Source organism: Haemaphysalis longicornis, unplaced genomic scaffold (genome assembly GCF_048455015.1).
Source record: "Haemaphysalis longicornis isolate Haplotype H1 unplaced genomic scaffold, Haemaphysalis longicornis Haplotype H1 scaffold_2, whole genome shotgun sequence".
NCBI classification, from domain to species: Eukaryota; Metazoa; Arthropoda; class Arachnida; order Ixodida; family Ixodidae; genus Haemaphysalis; species Haemaphysalis longicornis.
Window position 1 is genome coordinate 246013369 of NW_027526295.1, and position 23841 is coordinate 246037209.

The 23841-nt window shown below is 46.9% G+C and overlaps 1 protein-coding gene across 4 annotated transcripts in view; it reads right to left on the bottom strand.

Moving 5' to 3' along the window:
* Nucleotides 1–14387: 14387 nt before the first annotated feature.
* Nucleotides 14388–23841, bottom strand: part of Snf4agamma (SNF4/AMP-activated protein kinase gamma subunit) — a 345435-nt gene continuing 335981 nt past the window's right edge. For all 4 annotated transcript variants that reach the window (XM_077700005.1, XM_077700006.1, XM_077700007.1 and 1 more), the window contains 5 exons: nt 22868–22990; nt 19991–20062; nt 19374–19448; nt 18015–18108; nt 14388–15742 (listed from right to left, as the gene is read on the bottom strand). In XM_077700005.1, coding sequence (XP_077556131.1) covers nt 15561–15742; nt 18015–18108; nt 19374–19448; nt 19991–20062; nt 22868–22990 — 546 coding nt within the window. In that variant the 3' untranslated portion in view covers nt 14388–15560. The remainder of the gene's footprint in view (nt 15743–18014; nt 18109–19373; nt 19449–19990; nt 20063–22867; nt 22991–23841) is intronic.

Below are 23841 nucleotides of genomic sequence, written 5' to 3' on the forward strand. Positions count from 1 at the left end.
GCTAACGAAAGGTAGAGACGAGCTCCTCCCCGCGCCAACTGATGACAGCGCGGCAGCTACACAAGCCACTGTGAGACCAGTGGAATCGAATGCCTTCGTTGAGCCGCACGAGGAACACCATGGGCCGGCACTCCCCGTGCAGTCGCACGCCGCAATCTCGCAGCGGGAACCACCCTCAGTTCAGTTAGCGGCCACTCCACGCACGTTGGAAACGAGAGACAAAGACGGGCTAGTCATTGCCCCAAGCAAAAGTTCGGACGCAGCCCCTCGCTCAGTTAGGCCGAGCGAGAAGGCTGGATTGGACACTTTCGTTCAGCCGGACAACAACCGCTCTGTTGTGCAGTCAGGCACAGAAATCTCGCAGCAGCAACCACCCTCAGTCCAACCAGCGGCCGCACCACGCACGTTAGAAGCGAGAGACAAAGCTGGACTCTCCCTTGTCCCAAGCGATAGTTTGGCAGCAGCCACTCTGGAAGTTGGAACAAGCGAGGGCTTCGAATTGAGCACCTCTGTTCAGCCACACAAGGACCGTCCCGTGTCTTCTGACGCCGAAATCTCGCAGCGACAGCCATCCACAGTTCAGCTAGCGGCCGCTTCAGGAATGTTGGCCGCGAGCGACCGCAAAGATCCCGTTGATATAAGTGATAGTTCGGTGGCAACCACTAGCACAAATAGACCGAGCGAGATGTCCGAATCTAATACCTCCATTCAGAAGAGCAAGGATTACCCTGTGCCCTCGGTTGCCGATATCTCGAGGGAATCGTCCTCACTCCAGAAAGCGACCGCCTCAGGCACGTTGGTGGTAACTGGTGACAAAAGCGGGCTCCCGGTTTCTCTGCACGACGGTTCGGTGGAAGCCGCTCGTACGGCTGTCCCGAGCGAGAAACTCGAGGAAGACACGTCCTTGGCTCCACACCAGACAGACGTGTTACAGACGGACCCGACCAACGATGCCCTTCAGGAGAAGCGCACTGACAAAGAACTCACTGATGTCGAAAAACCGTCAGCTTCAGACGATAAAACTGAGAAATAGAAAAAATAGGGTTATCCCAACCGGGTTATAAGAGCTGAAAACCCGCACACCGATCTCTTCTAAATCTGCAATCTCTCACAGTGCTCCTTGAAGAAGAAAAAAAATCGATGTCGTACTGACGGATACAACTCTCACTGGCCGCTTGGATCGCCAGTGTGTGCCGGACTGTCACCACGGCTGTTTAAATTTCTAAGCAACTGGATCAATGATCGAGTCACACTTTGGTGCCACGCTTTACACACCAAAGCTAAGAACTTGCGGCTTTGAGCGCAGTCCTAAGGAAGCTTAGCGTTTACACGCACTATAATTATATATGCATTTTTTTTTTCATACCGCACGTGCATCTTGGTCGATATTGAAGACCAAAAATATGCCGTATATGAAATGCTGTCAGCAATATGTCGACAGTGTGAAACGCAATTATTAAGGCAGCTGCGCGATCAAATATGTTTGGGCACAATAAATGTTATAGCAGAAAACCAAGAACGGTGTTGTCGCTTCATAACCACGCACAATACATTTGTTTGTTCCCTTGGCATTAAACTAACTTAGCTAGCAATAAGTCAAACAACCTGCAACAAGTATGTATTCTACACATTCACAACTATATCACAACCAGGAACCATAATTTGAACCACTGGCTTTTTCCGCAATTTCTACGTTTTAGTCCTGAGCGTTTGCGACAGCTTAAAATGCGACCAACCTTGCAGGGGTTTGTCCAGAATTTCGGTTCTGGGAAGTGTTACCAGAACGCGGAGGGGTGGGAGGGGGGGGGGGGGGGGAGGGATACGCTTTTAGTAATATATAGATATACACACGTCTATGGCCGCGAGGCCCACCACTGGAGAGGCCGGCGCTGCGATCGTTTTGACGTCACTTGTAGGATCACCGTTCCTATCTTGCTGCGTAGTTGGCTTGCAGCGCGTGACACTTCGCTTAGGAAGCGCGTTCTAAAAGTGTTTTCGTGTTAATTTCCTTCGTTTGAAGTTAATTCTCAGTGCTTCAAGCGCAGTTCGACCTCATGGGGAATTTATAACCGTATCAACTGTGGTAGATTACCCGCAACCACCATGAGCGTGGTGGTGTACTACGTATGCGACCGAAGCGTAAGCAGCGGCTTGTTTCCCCGATCAACAATGTGGACTACGGCGATCGCCGAGTGAAGTTTCTAGATTTCTCTTGTTTGCAAGAAATGTATAAAGCAGGAAACCGTGAAGCGTTAACTGCTCGCAGAAGCACACGCTCCCGCCGTGCCTGCCCGCACGGCCGACGGTGCGGCTCGAACCGACGCAGCTCGCGGCAGCAACAACAACAAAGAAGTTACAGATTGGTGAAAGTGGATGTTAGTGTGATGAAAAATTCTGATAGGTAGTGTCATCAGCTGTGGTTTTCAAAGCGATGCTCAAATATCTGCCGCGATTTACGCCGACCGGCCGCGGAGGTCGGTCCCGGCAGCGCCGGCCCGTTCACGCCGGTGAGGCGAGCGGCCGAAGGATGGCTATGCTTGCGCGCAAGAATCGGCCGAGGCCGTGCAGGTATCTTGATCGTCGATCGCTTCAACGGAAATCACCGCGCTTACAGAGTTTCCAGCGCGGTGAAACGTTTTGTTAGGGGCTGTCACTCGCAAGTCTAACGGCGATGAAATATATTCTGCGACGTCAAGCCTAAAGTTCTCAACATCCGATTACGTGCATCCGAAGCCACAGAACAGGGAGGATTTTAGAGAAGCAAAGGTCTAGCTTTGCCTGTAGTGCCAGAAAAAGCGTAGTGGCGGCGTCGTGAACTACCCAGTACGCCCGCTTGATGGCGCTGTAAACACGGCTTTGTAAACATGGCGGATGCTTTTTGCATAGGCCGCTTGAGCTCCTTAATAACATGGCTGCCCTCGCACGGCGGCCGCCGGCTCGCTGCTCCACGGCCGGACTCGACTCTCCTCCTCCCGCGCGCGAAAGGGGCGTCGAGTCCGGCCGTGGCTGCTCCTGCTGGCTCCTGGCTGGCACGCTGGTCGCGTGTTTACTTGCGCCGCGCTAGTGAAGTGATGTTACGCCAGGTGACCAGATGGCCTCGACTGGCACAGACCACAGTGAGCAGCAAGTGAGAACAAATCGTTTATTGACATCCGCAAGTTTACAGAGGCCAGGACATCATTTCATTTCGATCGCTGCAATTGTACGTCGCTTTCGTGACATTTTTTTTTTTGCCATAACAACTCGTTCACTTGCGCTAAGATTTCGAACGAAGGGCACAAATGAAGTATTGACGGCGACAACGGTTTCCTTTGCACCGTCTTTCTAGCGGAGTGCATAACACTCACCTTCTGTTGGAAGAATCGAATATTCTGGCCTCGACAGCTGCCTTCCGATGCGGAATTTCCCACATTTGTCATTCCACAAGCACTCAATTCCCGTGTTTTGCCAGTCCTCTCAACAACTGATGGACGCAAAAGCACATAACAGCAATAACAGTCACGAAACCGGTGCTCCGCGCACATTGAAACGGTCGGCCGTTGCAGCGGTTTCAATTTGAATTGGCGGCTTTGTGGTTGCGAATTCAGAAACGAGGTGGTGCACCAGTCGGCTGTTCGTAAAAAGTTGCGTACATTTTTGCTCAACGGATGTTTGATGCGGAACTTGTTAATAGTATTTTTAAATAACACATTGTAAGCGAACTGTGTGGGCTCTTTGAGTCACGGAATGAATGTTTTGTATTCTATACCAAAAGTAACATTTTGCCTGCGCCGTCTGGTGGGCTTGATGGTCGAAAACAGCGCTTTAGATTGGTCACTTGGGGCGTCGATTTTTACGCCGCCTATAGGGAAGACAGGGAACGTCCAAGCTTGAGAGGCCTGCCGAAGCCGGCTGCGAGCTGTTGAAGGCCCTCCCGTCGCGCACGCGCGTGTTGCGTTTGGGTTCCTCTAACTTCTTGGGGGCCCCCAACGCTCGGCTCTCCATTCTAAATCTCCCCAATTACCCGAAATCATTAACGACGTGTTTCGCCTCGTACGCAGGCTCGCCTTCTGTGAGCAGTCGTGAGTTTCGAAATTGATGCTTGAGAAAGGCCGGCTCACTTTAAACATACAAAACACGCTGCAATTATAAATTACCACGCCGAACACCTAACGAAAACTAAATATAGCCTTGTTCAGACCCGCGCGAAGGCGTTAAAAACTCGAGTTCATACCGTTCATACATTGCGGACAAGTCGCGAAAGTAAACATCAGCCGTGCAGAGTACACGCTACGGCAGTAATCGTTAATCAAATCCGGGCATGACTATAAAAACATCGTAGGGGAAATAGGCACTGATTAAGGCAAACTACAGACCATAACAATACTTTTAAGCATGTGCAGCGAAGCAATCCGATCACCGTTCTCGCGTAGTCATTCATTTACCAGGCAATACGAGCAGTTCGCGTGGCGAGATCATAATTGAGCGACGCGTTTCCGTCGCTGTTACAAGGTGTTTCCTTGCACACGCATGTACCGACACAAGTATTTCATAATGAATTTACAGCGTACTTTTCTCGGCATCAGTTGCATCGTCCTTGGCGTTAGCTGGCTGCGTAGCTGTGGGTCGCGATGGTACCTAAACGCGGCGGTGTCGCCGGGAACAAGCGAGTTGCTGATTGCTTGCTCGAATTATTTGGTTTACAGACAACTTTTTTGGTAATTTGCATCAAATCCACAAGGAGGGGGCGAGACGGTGGCCACAACAAAAAAACACGCTTCCGCATACGCACGGGAAATGTGTTGTAGCAGACGACAACACGATTCGGCGTCCTACAAGTGACGTCACTCATAGGTGGCGCCACGGTATGTCCTCGAGGCCAATCACCGAAAAGCGGGGATGCGCTCGAGGTGCTTGCGCCTTTATCACGTTGTTTTAATTAGATAAGGCTAAACAGTTTTTTTGTCCACAAATGTTAACGGGAAAGCTACAAATTCGCTACTGAATAACTTAAGCAGGCATAGAATAGAGATGGGTGGAGGTAACTTATTGGAAGAAAGCAAAGAGGTCGGCCTGAGCAAGTACGCTGTGGCTCGCAGCTCTACACAGGGGAAAAATGGGGGGGAAACATGTGATGCAGGGATTTGTACCCCCCCCCCTGCCTTCCCCGAACACCTCTCAGAAGAATTTCGACCCCCCCCCCCCAAAAAAAAAAACCACTACCGCGAGTTCCCCGCCCAGGGATTTACACCCCCCTTCTCCCAACAGCCCCTTTACACCCCACAGGACGTTTACGAAACTCCCCAAAATCGAAATTCTGTATAAACCACTGGAGTGATGAACTGTGCATGATGATGGAGAAGGAAGAAGTGATGCGTATGCACAATAATCACGTCGCACTTTGGTCGGCCTCAAGTCTGGCATACAGTCTAGTACTATTTTTAAAAAAATCTGTAATTCTTCTTTGTAAAAGCAATCTGATCGGACATTGCGGACGAAGTACATCAGTTAGCGTTTGTATTACGACTCTTGACAGCGTCAATCCAGCATCTTTTGCTGTGAGATTAAAAATGGAGTTGGTACTTTATTTCGACTACAACGCAGGTGAACGAAGGACAGGTGGCGGATCGAGGGCTCGTTTTCTTTGTTCTTTTTTCCCGTCTTCCGCTTTATATTTTTGTCTTTTATGCCACAACTACTACGCGTATAATTAAAAACCAAAAAAATAACATCCCTGTGTATTCCTTCCACTCGGGCTCATGATCTGTTGGTTTCTTTGGCTGTGTACAGTGAAGGTTGCGACAGGCAGGAACGAAGGAATGCTGTATCGAGGGCCAAGATGTATGTCGCCGTCGTCTGGACTGTAGCCTTACTGCAATCGTTGCCCCAAAATTTCCGCTGTCTGATGGACAGCCTTACCACTTTCGTTGCTCCAAAATTTCCGCTGAAGATTGAAATATCGTCGCCTCCAAATTTCCGCTGCCTGCTGGACAACAGCAATACCACTTTTGCTGCCTCAACATTTCCGCAGTCGGCTGGAGTTTATCCTTAGTACTCTCACTCCCCCAAAATTTTCGCTCTCGGCTGGACTATACCCTTGCTACTTTCGCTCGCCAAAAATTACCCACTGTCGACATGTGCACTTTCGCTTCCCCAAAATTTCCGCTGTCGGCTTGACTATAGTCCTTGCTTATGCCATTTCCCCAAAATTTCCCCTGTCGGCTGGACATATAGCCTGACTACTTTCGCTGCCGCAAAATTTCCGCTTTTGGTTTGACTATAGCAGGGGCACGGCCGCTGGATGAAAGGCGCACTGACGCTGTCATTTTTAATTTTGTTCCGACAAAATTTCCACCGTTGGCTGGACTGTAGTCCTTGCTAATTCCGTTCCCCCAAAATTACGACTATCCTTTGAATATAGCCTCACTACTTTCGCTGCCCCAAAATTTCCGCTGTCGGCTTAACTATAGGCCTTGCTAATTTCGCTCCCACACAAATACCGCTCTTGGACTTTCGCTGATACAAAATTTCCGTTGTCAGCTTGAATATACTCCTTGCTTATTCGGATCCCCCAAAATTATCACTGTCAGCCGGACTGTATATAGCCTCGCTACTTTCGCTGCCTCAATATTTTCGCTGTTGGCTTGACCATAGTCCTTGCTAATTTCGTTCCCCCAAAGCTATTTGATTGATTGATGATGTGGTTTAACGCACCGACGCTACACAGGCGATGGGGCGCGCCGCAGTGGAGGACTTCGGATTAATTTTGACCGCCTAGGGACCTTTAACGTGCGCTGAAATCTCGAACACACGGGGGTTTTCGCTTTTCTCTCCAAAATTTCCACTGTTGACTGGACTATACCCTTGCTGCTTTCGCTACTCCAAAATTTCCACTGCCGGTTGGATTATAGCCTCAGTACCTCTCGCTGCCCCTAAATTTCCACTGTCGGTTGGACGCTATACCCTTACCACTCTCGCTGTTTCAAAATTTCTGCTGTCGGCTGGTTTCGTTTCCCCCAAAATTTCCACTCTTGGCTGAACTACTTTCGCCACCCGAAAATGTCCACTGTCAGCTAAACATGCTAATTTCATTTGCCCAAAATATCTACTGTAGGCTGGACCATCAGCTGCGCTTGATCAAAAGGGATGCCGAAGCGGCCCGAGCTCAAGCATCATGGAATGAGGACGCCTCTCTGAACCTTTTCCTCGATTTAATTAAAGTTCATTCTCTCTCTCTCTCTCTCTGGATCATAGCCTTACTACTTTCGCTGCTGCAAAATTTGCGCTGTCGGCTTGTTCCCCGAAATTTCCACTGTCGCCGGGGCTATAGCTTTGCTACATTTGCTGCCGCAAAATTTCCACTGTCGGCTGGACTAATTAAGGCCTTAATACTTTCGCCGCTCCAAACTTTCCGCTGTCGGCTTGACTAGTCCTTGCTAATTTCGTCCCCCCAAAATTTCCGCTGTCGGCTGGACTATAGTCTTACTACTTTCATTGCCCCAAAATTTCCACTGTCGGCTCAATTGACTATATAGTCCTTGCTAATTTCGTTCCCCCAAATTTCCGCTGTGGGCTAGACTATAGTCTTACTACTTTCGTTTTCTCGAAATTCCCGCTGTCGGCTGGACTATAGGCTTAATACTTTCGGTGCTCCAAAATTACCTACCACTTTACTTACTTTCGTTGCCTTGCTACTTTTGCTGCCGTAAAATTTCCTTTGTCGGGTGGACTATACCTTTGCTACTTTTGCTGCCCTAAAATTTCCAGTCGATAGCCTTTCGCTGCTGCAAAATTTTCGCTGTCGGCTTGACTATATTGGCGGTGAGATCTTTGAGTGGCGCCCCCTGGCTCTGACGTCGGCTTAGGGATTCGCGCCGCTGTCGTCTGCTACGCTCCGCTTGTGAGGGGCAACAGTGCCTGGGCTAGAAATCGGCCGCTTCGTTGCTGTAGTGCGTTAAAAAGCGTATTTCTAGCGACTCAGTTACTTTGCCAGCTTCTGACGCATCTGAATAATTTGAAGCTGTATCCCCCACAAGTTTGCAACACACGAAGAGATAGAGAACAACTTTCTTCAGAGTATCGGTCATAAGATCGTGTGTAACTCGTCCTTTCTTGCTTATTCGCGAGGATCAGCGATCAGAGATTCTCGGTGAGTATTCAAAATGCGTAGGCTTCCCTGCAGTATTTTTGAGATGCTTTTATGAAGACTCAACAGTCTAATACTACGTAAGGTCCCTGAAATTTTAGGGACCTTAATACTACGTACCAAGCAGCGGCCTCTACAGGCTCATCGCACAGCAGGAAATACAGCGGCTTTCTTCTGTTTCTTTCGTTGTTGTCTTGTATCGGATTAATGTTTCTTGCTTTTTTTTTATGCCCAACGCATTAATTTTTCTGCGCCGTCACCAACTTCTTATTAGGAGTTTTCGGGATGTTTGGGAGCCTCACAAAGGTCGTGTGGATATTTCCTTCATTTTGTATGGCATACATTCCCTTCTTCACAAATTGGCTTTCATTACGGCTGCGTGCAAGAAGGTGCATATCTGCAGCGTGCTTTGTTTATTCACATGCAAATACAATGAGAAGGTTTGTGCTACGCCACCGCGATCGCGCACTAAACAACGTGGTCCACAGTTCGAAAGCGGCTTTTGTGCTCCGAATTTCTATCGTAATTATATCGTTATCATAACGAACTGACTCTCAACTTGAACAATGATGACATGATTACGGTGTTGAAGGCATTATATACTCGCTAACTAACGTAATAAATAGTATACCTGCATATATTACAAGACTCGAAACCGAAGAAGTCCAAGTAGCTCTTTATTGCTTTTCAACCCTTCCAGGCGCGAAGAACAAATCCTATTCTACTCGGGATGGCGTTCTATGATTTGAAGAAAATTACTTTTACTCTCTTGTCCTGGACTGAGGACCCGGCCCACTAACCAGATCGATTTAATTGTTAAACAAAGTTTTCCCCTCCTCCTCTTACTCCTCCTCCTCCTCTTGAGTGCAGTTTTCCTATAACGCATATCCGAATATCGAGAAGATATGGCTGTGCAAAATGTTCCGAAATATCCCTCCAGGTCTTAACAAACTATAAATTTGTTACTCACCAGGTCTTAAACAAACTATAAATGTGTTACTATAAATTTAACGAAGACGTGACTCGTTTTGCTCAATAAACCTCCATACTGGTTAGATGCCTGGTATAGAATCAGCACGCGCGTATATACACACTGGGTTATTTGGAACTCAACCTACAGTTTTTGCAGTCTATGTCGGCAAACTTTCATGCCTTGACAACGTAAAGTGATGTGACAAAACGCGTTCGAGCGTTCGGCAAGGTTGCAAAAACTGTTTTACCTTATATATGATTACCGGGAATAGTGATGCCTTCTGCCAAAGCCGACAGCCCTGAAGGCCTAGAATTTGTTTTGGTCTTCCATTTTCAATGTTGTCGGTTATTAGCAGCTGACGGTTCCTTTCGTTCGAATGCTTACATGAGAAGCTGACGCCTAGCTCCGACTCTTCACGCTCCGCACAGGACCGGCTTCGCAAGGAATGGGGTGGCGCCGGCAATGTTTCTACCGTAGCGGTATCCAAAACTATACTTTAATTGACACCATGAGCTGGTGTATGCGATTTTAAGCCTATTATTATGATAAAAAGTTACCCATACGCGAATTCTGGTGCGGACAAGCATCAGACGTTGACCGAGCGCAGCAGGGAGAGCGATCCTGAGTGAAGCAGACGACTAATGCGAGAATCCCTAAGCTGACGTCACGGAGGCGCGCTTCGCAGCGCCGCCTGTGTTCGCGCTCACCGCCAATAGTCCTTCCTAATTTCGTTCCCCCTAATTTCTGCTGTGGGCTGGACTATAGCCTTACTACTTTCGCTCCCCCGAAATTCCCGCTGTCGGCTGGACTATCGGCTTAATACTTTCGCTGCTCCAAAATTACTTACCACTTTACTTACTTTCGTTGCCATGCTACTTTTGCTGCCCCAAAATTTCCACTGTCGGCTGGACTATAGCCTTGCTACTTTTGCTGCCCCAAAATTTCCAATGTCGGCTTGAATATATAGCCCTTGCTAATTTCCTTCCACCATATTTTTGCTTTGGGCTGGCTACTACTTTCGTTCACCCGAAATGCCGCTGTCGGCTGGACTATAGGCTTAATACTTTCGCTGCTCCAAAATTACCTTCCACTTTGCTTACTTTTGTTGCCTTGCTACTTTTGCTGCCGTAAAATTTCCACTGTCGGGTGGACTATACCTTTGCTACTTTTGCTGCCCCAAAATTTCCAGTCGATAGCCTTTCGCTGCTGCAAAATTTCCGCTGTGGGCTGGACTAGTCTTACTATCGTTGCCCCAAAATTTCCGGTGTCTGCTGGACTATAGCCTTGCTACTTTTGCTGCCCCAAAATTTTCACTGTCGGCTGGACTATAGCTTTATTACTTTCGTTTCCCCGAAATTCCCGCTGTCGGCTGGACTAAAGTCCCTCGATCGGGCTGGACTATAGGCTTAATACTTCCGCTGATCCAAAATTACTTACTTTTCTTACTTCCGTTGCCTTGCTACTTTTGCTGCCGTAAGATTTCCACTGTCGGCTGGACTATAACCTTTATACTTTTGCTGCCAGAAAATTTCCTGTCTATAGCCTTAATACTTTCGCTGCTCCAAAATTTCCACTGTCGGCTTGACCATATAGTCCTTGCTAATTTCGTTTCCCAAAATGTTCGCTGTGGGCTGGAATACATATGTATAGCCTTGCTGCTTTTGCTACCCCAAAATTGCTTACCACTTTCCCTACTTTCGTTGCCCCGAATTTACACTGTCGCCTGGGCTATAGCCTTAATATTTTTGCTACCCTAAAATTTCCGCTATAGGCTGGGCTAGCCTTACCATTTTCATTCTCCCAACATTCCCACTGTCGGCTGGACTATTACATGTAATTTTTCGCTGCTCCAAAATTACCTACCACTTCCCTTTTGTTGCCCAAAAATTTCCACTGTCGGCTGAACTATCCCTTCTCCAAAATTTCCGGTGTCGGCTTGACTAGTCCTTGCTAATTTCATTCCCCCAAAACTTCCGTTGTCGGCTGGACTAGCCTTGCTGCTTTCGCTACCCCAAAACTACTTCCTACTTTCCTTACTTTCGTTGTGCCAAAATTTCCTCTCCTCACGAGCGGCCATAACAACTTCCTCTCTGCAGAATAAGCTTTAATTTCATCATCATCATCCTCTGGTCGTTCAGCCGCACGTCACTAAAGCGCCGCGGGAAAGCCCACCGTCGCTAGCAGAGATAGCCGGTGTATTCTGCGGCGGTCGACCGCACGCGCTCAAAGTGGGATACATTCGTTGGCCAACAAGTATAAACTCATTGCAAAAAAAAAGTTTAACGTGTTTTACGTGGCATTTCTCATTTTCAACAAGGAAAAATTTTATGTATCCGAGTTTATAGAAACAACTGTCCCTTTGCGCTTGCAGATTTCCAAATACTTCAAAAATTCATTCAGAAGTCCTAAATTTATAGCGCTATTATTAGATTCGATGCTGAACACACACACACACACACACACACACACACACACACACACACACACACACACACACACACGCGCACACGCACACGCACACGCACACGCACACGCACACGCACGCACGCGCGCGCGCGCGACACATTTACTCAAACAGGTTCGGTATACTAGCACATTTTCAGAAAAAGTGCAGCTCCTTTTTAATATGAAAAAATCGCACCCTAAAAGGGGGTCTTTCTCAAAATTCATAACGAAATAAGGGAAGCTGCGTACCCTTTAAACAGCGTGAGAAGCTCACCTCCCGTCTTTTTCGCACAAAGCCCCCCAAACTGACCGTGCTCCCGCCGGTCCGTTTATGCCCTTAAACAGATGGTGGCGCCACCACACTGCAGCCAAAGGCAGAATGTAAAGCTCGCTCATTGAATTGCAGAACAGTTTTGTGGCCAGTAAAGCATCGAAGGACTGTGGTTATACGCAATGTTCACTTACACCTTTTTAAAAGGCAATTGTGAATACATTTTGTGATACAACGTTTGTGCAATACATACATGTTTTGAGTGAAAAAATTGCAGGGAGAGCTGCTCTTGGTGGATTTTAGTGAGCACGCAATGTTAGTGAGCCCGTCAGTCATAACCTACGCAAACCTCCCCGTCACGTATAAGACCATAGAATTGCAAGAGGCCATATAAAACGCTATGTGGAAAAGTGAATGTAACAGCGAAAATGCTACTCCTAGGGATGTTCCCTGATGCAAGGGATCATGTAACCCACACATATCCCCTGTAGTGCTGTTTTCAAGGAAGTGCACGGCAGCAAGTTAGGCTTTTAAAAGTTAGGCCTTTAAAGCAAAGGCCGAAATAGCTGCAGACCTGCAAGTTATAATGTAACCGCCGTCTGGGTGGCCAAATTTTGATCATCCAAATTGCTTTTTTGATCTCTTGCTTGCTGCCCCTGCATACTTATCAATTCTTCCAATTGTCACAGCGTATACTGTGCTCCGCTTTTTGCTGCATGATCCTTATGAGCCAGATGCAAATTTTGTGAGATATTTCCAGTCTGTGAACCATATGTGGTTTGATAAAATAGATGCTTTGATGCACTGAAGCTTTAGGAAACCAACCGGACATTATTCAACCTGCTCAGCTACTACATGACTTCAGTTAAGCAAGAGGATACTCTACCATCCCAAGAGCACAGTATCATAGCTTGAAGCACTACTGCAATGGAACTGAAGCACACCTTTGGGTAACCCTAGGCGTAACCAGCACGAGACATGATAGCTAGCACCACAGCTTAGCTTCAGAAGTGCCAATTTTTCATTGCTGTTTACTCTACTGTGCAGGGGCATCTTCAGTGATTATTCTGTGGTAAGTACCCTCGAGCTAGAATCTGATAATGATGTTCGGATTTGAGAGCACAACTTGAGTGCGTGGTTTACACACGCACACACTAACTGCACAATTTATTTTTTGTGTGCACACTTAGTCTAGCATGAAATAAAATAAAACAACAGATCTCGTTATGACTTCAAGCGTATTAAAGCACAATTGCAAGCCCTGTTCTTCAGCTGCTGTCACAAATAGCTCCTGTGAAGTTTCCGAAGGGTGCCGTCACCACCCGGTAGAGGCGACGGGCGACGTGTGATGGTGCCTGGCAAAAATATGTGGCTGACACTCTTCCCCAGTCACACCCACTGGGAACCATTCATTCACCTTAAATACGTGGCAATGCAGCAGCCTAGTGTAAAAAGAAAAGTGTTCTAATTTGTGTTTTGCGCCAAAGGTAGGCAACGAGGCATGCCATGGCACATTTTTGTCACCTCACAATGCGAGTGTGAAAATGAATTTTCCGTAAATTATTCCTGTCCCTCACAGTTGCTATCCGTGTGTTAATGAATGCTTTTACACGCCCGCTCCCAAAGAAAGGAACCAGGGGGTACTGGGATAATTACTGTACAACCTGTATGAACCTTGTAAGCACTGCAATGCTTACACAGTGCATTCTAACTGAGAAATCATTACATAATGGTAGATAGTTAAACGTACAAACTAAAGGACAATCACTGCCTTCCAGTTATGGCAGCTTGCTTCTTTCGGCCTTCGGAGGTGCAGCAACAGACTTCGAGATTGTATAATCGTGATACATTGAAATACAAACAACGGAGCGCGTGGTTTTCAGTAAAGGCTGTGCATCCTGGCGACAGGCCACGTATACGCAGTAGGAACAAGTTACAAGAGTTTGTGAACAACCTTGGTATGGAAAGACCATAGTCTTTCAATAGTCTGTTCGGCACTCTCTGCACGAAATAAACAAATAAAGGAATATAGCTGTGCGCGCCGTTTTCGCTCGGCACAGCAATGAAGTTGGATAACACTCACGTGAGCAGGCGCTGAATGCGATGGTCAGACAAGCCAAAATGCTCACACGCTGAACGATGGTTTTTCGATACCAAGGTTGGACACAACGAACCCTTGTAGCTTGTTTGCACTGTGCATACGCGGCTCATTCCCAGGATGTGCGGCATGTACTGGAAGCCACGCGCTCCGTTGTTCGTATTTCAACGCGCCACGATTGCACGTCTGTGAGATGCACTCCGCTGAGCCATCCTAGATCGCTCCCCACTGGGTGGACACTGGCTTCAAATTATAGTCCGCAGCTTTGTCTGCCCTAAAAATTTGGCCGAAGCTGGGCACAAGTGCAAGCCATTAAAGCTGCTGGCATTCAAAATGTAGCGACCATGGTGTACAAAGCTGCCATCTTTGCCATCAATAGAACAGCTGCCCTTATGAGAGTGTTTCCTTGTAGTGCCAGTTCAACTGCATGCGTACAGTCGATGTGGCAAGAGTTTTCAAAGGAGCTGGACACGTGTTTATGAAAGACAAGCCTCTTTATGGATCAGAAAAAGAGCTCTTGACATGTATGTTTTTTTTTTACTATATATACAATCGGAGGGGAGATTCGTACACAACTCTCCCTTCAGTTTTGGCTTCTTGGTTTGTGAACCATCTTCGCAGCAGACATCTCTAGGCAAAGCATAATCGCAGGCAACAATTCATCACGCCCGTCCTTACGGCAATATGGCATTGACCGACCTAATAAAAACAAAAAAGTCTCTCAAATAGCACAGTTCCTCTGAGCAATAAAAGCTGAGAGTCTAAAGAAAAATCAGAGGAAAAAAAGGAAAAAAAAAAAAATATGGACAACAGTGGTAGGGACAGTTAGACTTGACAAGCACGGCTCATGCCATGCACACACTCATGCGCGCTATTTACAGGGCGCAACAAGCAAGAAAAGGTGCCTCTTCAGAGGCGCGGCACCTGCTACGTTACTTGCATAATCATCCACAGATAGAAGATTTTTTTTTTTTTTTCACGATGTGTAGCAACAACTTAACAATGAATACATGCAGCCTAACAATCTAACACAAAAAAAAAAGGCGTCTAAACCATGTTCCAACTTCAACGATCTCCTTTGCTTACAACAATTCCTTCCACTGTCTTCTCTCTCGTGTGTACGCGCAGCGGGTCAACGCCACACCCCAATACTTTTCAAGTCGGGAGTTTCTGCAGCTTATTAACCCACAGTGGTGAGCTTTATGCACATGTTAAAAAAAGAAAGAAAGAAAGGGAGCAGTAGGGCACTGTGTGGTGCCACTTTTTGTGCACAGGGGCGTTTCTCCCGCCGCATGTCGCTAGCTCTGCTGTAATGGAGTGTCCACACAACACGGCCATTCAGGGACACAGTGAGGGGGAAAGACACAGCGTGGTACTGGGTGCCCGTTCGTGGCAAGCAAATGTCCTCGGCCATGGGCGCAGCACCAACGGGAAGAGGGAAGTCTTCAGTGAGGCCTCAGCTTGTGGTGCTTTTCTCACGTGCCAGGCAAGAAGACGTCTGTCCCCAAATGGTGGGAGGTTGCTTCTGGGCATAGCCCTTTTCATGGAAGACAGCAGAATATGAATGCTGCTGCTGCTGCTGCTTCTTCCCCCCTCCGGGAAAGATGGGGCAATGTGCTGATTTCCTGTTGTCGCTTTGTGTGGCTTCTCAGGGCTCCTCGGAGGGCTGGCCTTCTGCTGCCGCCGCTGCTGCTGCTGGGCTCTGGTCGCCCCCGTCCGCGGCCCTTCCGCCTCCACCGTCGTCGTCGTGGGACTCCTCCGACTCGTTCTCTTCGTGCACGGGAAGTGAGGTGGCCTCGGAGGCCCTGGTTCTGTCCGGCCGCTCCATGCCTGCAGAAAAGGGAGGAAAAGGTGAGGGGAGAGAATGGTGGCCCCTTTTCTAGGAAGCTGCCGAGCATGTGAAACGCAAAAATAAGTCAGCCTGCGAGCAAGGCAGTGCGGAAGCAAGCACACAAGGTGCCATTTGTACCTAGCACGGTGCACAGAGCACTTCCTTGTTGGCTTAATCCCCTATACGAATGCATTTAGTGTTAATAGAGAGTTATAGCAGATCGGAAAAACGGTTCTGGTGTGGTACGTGGTACCCGTTACCGGACCGTACCAGGAAGGCTCATTTTAAGAGTTATTAGCAGACCGTAACTACCGGACATGCTACCGTGACTGGGAGCGCGACTGGGAGCGACTTGGGTTGTATGTCGTTTGGCAATCCTTCGCAAGTCTGTGGAGTTTCCTGTGGTGAAATATCAATTTTCAGTTCTCAAAAGCCCTAAAGGCAGTATTAAAAAAATATATCCAACGCCCCTACGGAGATTCGAATTAGTGACTGCATGAACATAAAGCCGGCAATTTGCCTCTACGCCATCTCAACAGATGGCGCCAGCAGGTCAAGCTGGGCTCTCAGTGCGTATTCGGCTGGCTGCTTCTAGTTTTTCGTTGTATTTGAGAGTCCCTCGCACTGATACCACCTGTTCCTCACTCGCCTATTTGTAGACGGGCCCCACGTTGCTGTTAACCTGGAAGAAGCTATCGTACATGCATCGCTCGACGACACAAGCCACGACAGTTGGGTCAGGACTGTGTTTTGCTTGCTGCTTGATCTGTCAGAATCGCGCGGATTTCACTTGTTGCAACCTCATTGTTCTTAAACGATCGCATATTTGCAATCCGCTCAACTAGGCATGAGCCAAGCGTACAGAACGACGGACACGGTACATCTCGGTACCGTTTGGCCAAGTCGCTCCGGTTTACGGTAGGGTTCTGTGCATGCGTGGTGGTGTCCAGACGGTAGACGTTACCGTAGCGGAACCGTTTTTCCGATCTGCTATAACTCTCTAATATCTGGGTAAGGGTGCAGGGCAGTTTTTACAGTGAAGGTGTTCGCCTCTAGCCTCATTATACAAGGACTGCGCACACTGCGAGGGGGCGTTCCTGAGGTAGTACACGCTCACATCACCCGAGGCACAGGAGAGCATGGAGAGCACGTAGTGTCGGCGCTCAGCACTGCATTAAAGAAGCAGAGGTGAGGAAAGGGAGTGTGGCATCGATGGCGACACAGACGCCCCTGCCGCCAATCACATGGACACCACTGGCCAGCAAGACAAAGCTGTTTCGTGCACTCCTTTGGGCTGTGACCCCAGTCAACCGTGTTTTGTTTCATGAATGCCTGCAGCCCAGTCAAACCGATAATCCACCCCCATATGAATTGTTTGGCCCACCAATTTTTACAGTGCTCAGCGAGTACTGTACCTGCCATCATGACGTCGGATGCAGAGACTAGTTAATTTCATGTAACTTCTTTTCTTTTTCCTTAATGAGGAACATGAAGCAAAACCCTGGCCTTCCTGGACTAAAATTTGTTTTCGGCTCTATCATTGCTGGTTTGCCTTTCTGAATGTGCTTACAGATTTTCAATTTTTCCCATTCTTCTAAATACGGCAGGCGGCACTGCCAGTTTAAAAGTTGGTCGTTTCTCCAAAATGGCTGCCGGCTCTCCCATAGGCAAAATTACCTGATTTCCAAAATAGCAGGCAAACTTTATCACCATTATTTGTGTTAAGAAAAATAGAGCAAAAATGAGACCTTTATGTGAAGTTGCACTTGAACGAAAGTGCGGTTTTCAGGGTAAACTTAAAAGATTTATTATTGCAACACCTGGTGTGTATATGTGTGTGTGTACACGCTGGTGTTTGTAACAATCTACCCTATCAGAGCTTTATCTACCATCCTTTTACAAATACAGGAAAGGATGATTTCTGCAAAGCATAAGCTATTCGAGTCTGAACCTGTTTTTGCTTGCTGTGACATTGTAATATATCTGCGTCGCTGCCGGCCTGTATTTATTTTCAGTGCCATGCCATCAAACATCAGCTGAATGCCAGCCTCAGCCTCAACTCTGATCTCCTCTTTTCTCAATGAAACAACTCTGAAGCTGCTGTGCAGTTCAGACGGCAATGGCACGCAGTTAAACAACTCCTTACTAACAATGGCTGGTTGACTTAGATGGAATCGCAAAATATTCCTGCGCTCTTTTTAGTTGCCACTTCAATGATGCATGCATGACACTGCATGCTAAGCTGCGTGCAGCCTCTCGAGGTAGGCTTACCCAGGGGCTTGAGAACCAGGAAGGAAAGGATGTCCGACAGAGAGATGATGCCCACGACGTGGTCCTCATCATCCACGACCACCAACCGATGCACCTGGCAGGGCGCAATGGAAGGAACAACACTGGTTACACTCTGGCCGAGGGGTATTCTCTCTTAGTTTGCCAGTTAGCTCAGTGAAGCACCTAGACACTGTAGGCACTACACCATCATGTGCAGCACTGAATTGTCACTGAAAGAAGTTGAAGAGAGGTTGCTTGTGTACGGATACAAGCATTCCAAAGTTCGAGGTAGCACATGCTCAGTTTTCTTCAATGTTAGTGGGCCCAGCTTCGATGCTATGCTCCTTTTTCTTAAAGTCGGCCAATATTCCGCAGCCCTTTGGTTGCATGCCCCTAAAGAATCTTCAAATTGCCAAAATTAACACTATTTCTTTCGTGTGGCTGTTTTACATGGGAACCATGAGGAGTTCAAATCCCCCTGCACATCACTTCCCTGAGCTAACAAATTAGAAGGCTAAAATTACTGCACGATAAACCTGATAACACGAACAATTAATGGCCCCCTTTTGTGTAAAATGTAACAAATAAGACATTATTTTATCAACTACTCAAAAAGCTGTAAGTTAGTGGCCATCTGGAATTTTTTCACTTCAAGGGAGGTCCCAAACATTTCTAGAGGGTAGTGTTTTTTTTTTTACTTGGTTGTACTGTACATTTCACACGTAAGTATTCTCTGCGGGGGATCCCCACCTTCCAAATGCAACACTTTATCGTGGCAGGAAAGTGATCTTTTTTGCGCAGCTACAACTTAATTTAAGAAGCCGAACAAAGCTTCAAAAACAGTGCACAAAACTTTGACAAGACTTATTTGGCAGCTGGGCCGTCAGCGGCAGGACTTTGTTGTACATGGTAGAAATAGTTGCCACAATTAGCACTTACCAAGTAGCCACAATTTTAAATGAGGGGCCTAGAAATGTATGCGAGAAGCTTTTATGTTGTCATATTCATTCCTTGTTTTCCCCGTCTTAATAGTCCTACAAACACCACAAAACTAACTTAGAACACCACTACGAGGGCATAATAGTTCGCCAGCCATCTATGCTATAAAAAAAAGTCCTACATACTTTATTCAAAGGTTGAAAATATTAAAACCAACAGAAATAGGGACTTTGCTATGAGGAAATGTGGTTGGAGCTTCCCAACATTGACCCTCTCATCTTTGAGGGTGGGCTCCATTACCATGAGTAAGGATTAAAAATAATAATAAAATCCATATGGATGCGGCAGAGATAATCTTATCATCCACCTATTCTGCACACAAGCCGTTTGTGACGAAAACACGTAGCACAAAAATAGTACCTCAGCTTTGACGATCCTTTCCATCACCGCCATCAGCGTGTCATCCAACGTACACTTCAACACACCTTCAAAATACTGTAAAAGAAAAGAGGATGCACAGGCCAAGTCAGCTTGCTGCTGTCACGGTGTGGAAGTCTGTTATAAGAACAGTGTTGATGTTCTGAAACTTATCAAGACAGTGATGAAAAAAAATTCCTGCCACCTTTGACAGCTTAGTTTCAGCCTCAGCTGCAAGTTCCGAAAATGAAAGATGGTTTTTCATAACAATACATGTGACAAGAAGCCCTGTGTACACTTTAGAGAGTGCTTTGAGACATGCCACACTTTAAAGAAACCCCACTGAAGACCGACTGAAGCAGAAAAAAATGATGTACATGAACTTCTTCCATTTACTTCCAGCAAAGCTAAAAAGCCTTAAAACATTCATGAAGCAGTAGTCGGGTGAAAATCTACACCAGTCATTAAAAAAAAAAAAAAAAAAAAAAAAAAAAAAAAAAAAAAAAGAGAGAAAGAAAGATGCTAGCTTGTAAACTACAGATACCTGCAAGACCGATGCTGAAGAACAGTGTCACCAGAAGCAAACGCAGCATGTTTTTGTTCCAAAGCAAACACCTCACCTGATCTCGATGCTCTAGAGCTTTCTTGATGGTGATGTCCAGGTTGTTGTACGTCTTCTCGGCTGCCAAGTTCTGGATGGGCGAGGATAAAAACAAAGACCACAGGTATTAGCACATTCCTGAAAACTAAGGAAAAGAAAAGTGCAGCTGAGAGCAACCACCAGCTGATTGATGCAACATAGTCTGCCAACGAGACAAGTTTTGGGCCTCAGGACCAAGTTCAACGCATTGTATTGGAGAGGAGGTATCAGAAACACAAATAGTATTACCTTGAAAGTACCGTATTTACACAATTGCAGGTCAACCCCCCCTTTTTTTTTTCAAGTTTGACAATCAAATGTGTGGGGGTCGACTTAGAATCGAAATCAAACTTTGTCACAATGCCTGTAACGGCAAGAGAAATGAGAAATAAGGGATACTACGAGCTGGGGAAAGCGTAACACCCTCGTTTGTATGGTTACGGTCGAAGCATCGCGTTTACCATTTGCATACATTGCAATAAAGGTGATGCCAACTTTGAATGTTGGCGCTCCCGATCTGTGCCCTTTGTCCACTGTACCTAGAGCCGCTAACCTTCCACAAGCGCGTTAAGAAGTGTACTAAACGTGATACGATTCTGTCTACGTCAGCGCCGTGCATTGATTCAAGGGATTCGGTAATATACTCATTTTGTATTTTAGAGACGAACAAAACGCTTCTTGAATGCGAGTAACGTACTCACGAATCAAAGGACATCGCGAGCGGCCACTTCTGTCAGCCGCCATGTCGTTTGTTTTGATATCGCGCGGCAGTGGCCGCTGCCGGCAGCTTCGATGGTTGTCATCTCACAGCGAATGCGCTCTCATAATTGGGAATAAAGTTTCCCGCTCAACCCATAACGCATGGTTATTCCGCATGCTTATACAAAAGCCTTACTTTTTTAAAATCTACTGCGCACACCACAAGCGTACGGCTCTAGTGGGAGCATTGATCATTGATGGAAGAGCCGCCGTATGGGGGGTATTGCAGTTGACGGAAGTGCTCCTCTTTGTGATACGATTTTCTAGGCGGCCGCGTTGCCACGTGCTTGTGTCCCTTCTGTGTTGTGCTGAATCCTCCCGTCTGTCATGAGTGCCCTGCGCCCGAAGAACTCTCTTGGCGCTCTTTCACAGCAGCGTCCAAACGGGCGGCTTTTTGCACTAGCATTTTTTTTTGCGAGATGCAATTTTGGGGGGGTCGACCTACATTCAAGTCGACTTACACTCTTGTAAATACGGTATTTCTTTAAGGCATTACGGTAAATACCGGTAGTCTTGTTATCAACCTTCAAATTTTTATACGTGCAGGGACATATTTAGAACCAATCTCAAAAATAAAATGCTTTCACCAGAAAAGCAGGAATCACAGTCACTTGGACGTGATTCCTCGCTTTTAAAACAAAAGTGCGAGATGTTCAATAAAATCTTCATATCCTGTTACAAGGTTCTTGAGACAGAATAAAAATATGCCACCGGTAGTTGTCATGATTGGATTGGTTACCCGACATACCTAAGCTGACAAGGGGCGTTGGCACTAAATAGCGTTTTCGTCACCACCGCCCGAATCAGTCCGCACTGTGTACGACGTCTTATTGAAGAGAGAGGAAGCATTATTGCAGAGAGACTGTCTACCCCGCGTCAATCCCACAGTGCAACTCTCAAAATGAGATGACGGCAGCAAAGGATGCGACTTCCCCAGTGAAAACCGTGGAACTGGTAATGGGTGAGCTACGTGGCTCGGGCACTCTGGTGTGCACAAAAGGTCTTCCCATTGGAGCGGCACAAAAGTCTTCTCGCCCTCGCGGTCACGTGGGCAAGCATCCAGGACAGCTTCGAGCATTGGCTATATGTTTTGAACTGTGGGTTCCTGATTGGACCAGAATTTTGGTGTTTAATTCCCTAGGGGGGGACCAGATACTTTTGCTGTGAACAAAAAGGCGGTGCTGTGCACTGCAGTGTTGCTCATGGCATCCAAACCTGTATACTCATCATGTAAATAATTGTATAAAGTCTTCTCCTTCATCAGCAACGCTCGGTCGCCTGATCAACGTTTTGGAACACCAGCCATGCTACCGAAATGGAGACCCAAACCCGGATCCACGAGATGGTAAATTTGGGCCCAACTGAAAACATCACTGCCAAAGAAACATGCCACTGCTACCCAAGAGCCACACCTGCATGCTCACATGTGACGCATACCCTTGTGTATGTGTGATGTGCGAGAACTGGCATGGACTGATCTAAGGAAAAAGGACATCTGCCCCAAAAGTCTGCCATGCACATACCTGCCATACACATTTCATGCACAACAAGCCATATATGCCCACACCGAAGGATCAACTTACAAGTCGGTGGCATATATGAACACAGGATATGCTATGAACACAGATTCGTTTGCTTGCTTTTTCAGTTCCTCGCTTGTTCAGGTTATTATCTTGTTCCATTCATTCAATGTTTCTCTCTGTCTGTCTCCCACACACACACGAGAGAGAGGGGGGGGGGTGAACTGCATGTTTACCCCCCCTCTTCCTTCAAAACTATTCAATGCACCAAGTGAGCAAAATTTTTTTGAGAAAAGGGACGGGGAGAGGAGGAGAACTGGAGCACTGAATGCTATACTTGCTCCCAATTGAGGTACACCAAGAAAAAAGGCTAAGTAAAAGAGACAGACACGAGTATCCAAGTGCTTGTGTGCCTGTGAATTACAGTAGCTGTAGTTTTAAAGAAGTACAAAAAATGATGCCCGCCCTTAAATAATGCATACAAAAGTCATAGATGCTTCAAGAAAGGTGCAAGAACCATGGAAGAGCACTGCACGTACTATCATCGGGACTGAAACGTGAAGAAAAGCAAGACTCACAATGACGTCAAACTTGGCGTAGATGTCCACCACTTTTCCCCTGTCATCCACCACGGGCAATGCAGACACCCTACGCTTGATGAACTGATTTAGGGCCACAATCAGCGGTGTGCTGGGTTTAGTCTGATGGGGGAAGAAAAAAAAGGATTCACCAGGTCAGAGACCACACCATTTGTACTTGTACCACCCCACATGAAAATGAACACAGTATTTCCAGCTGGAAACGGTTCTTTCCAGTGTTATATCCCGCTGGAATACGTGGTCCACGCAGGAAATGGTAGTTCCCAGCTGGAAAGAACTTCCAGTCTAGCTGGGAATGTTGCATTCCAGCGGGGAACTCATTTCCAGTAGGAGAAGATTTCCAGCCTAGGCTGGAAATTTCCAACATATCCAGGCAACATTTCCAGCCTAGGCTGGAAATGTTGCCTTCCCGCTGGAACTTAGAGTTTCCAGCTTGAAAGAATTTCCAGCCAAGCAGCACACGTTGGCTTCCAGCTGAAAATGGCATTTTCCAGCTGGCGAGAATTTCCAGCCTAGCAGGACATGTACTCCAGCAGAGAAAAATTTCTGCTCCAACTGTACTTATCTTGGGAGGAAGTTGCCAATGGGTCAGTTGGTAAAGGTAATTTTACTTTTGGTCTTTGAAACGGCCAATCATTTAATTATTTTCTTTTGTGTGATTTCAGTGGAAGATATACGATTCGGAACATGTCATGTGAACCAGTTCCTGCTTCACACAAAGTCCTCGAAGCGTCGACCACATTATTTATTTATTAGCGGGGGGTTAAACAAGTTAGTGAGACTCATTAGAACAAATTTCTTCTCTTTTATGCATACCTCAAACTCGCGACCGGTAAGGACCCCCGATACCCATGCCCGATACGAAAAAAAAAACATTTTTACAGAAAAGACGTTGGCAACATTGCTCATTCGAAGTCTTTTTTAAAGCCAAGTCAAGACACGTCAAGCCAATC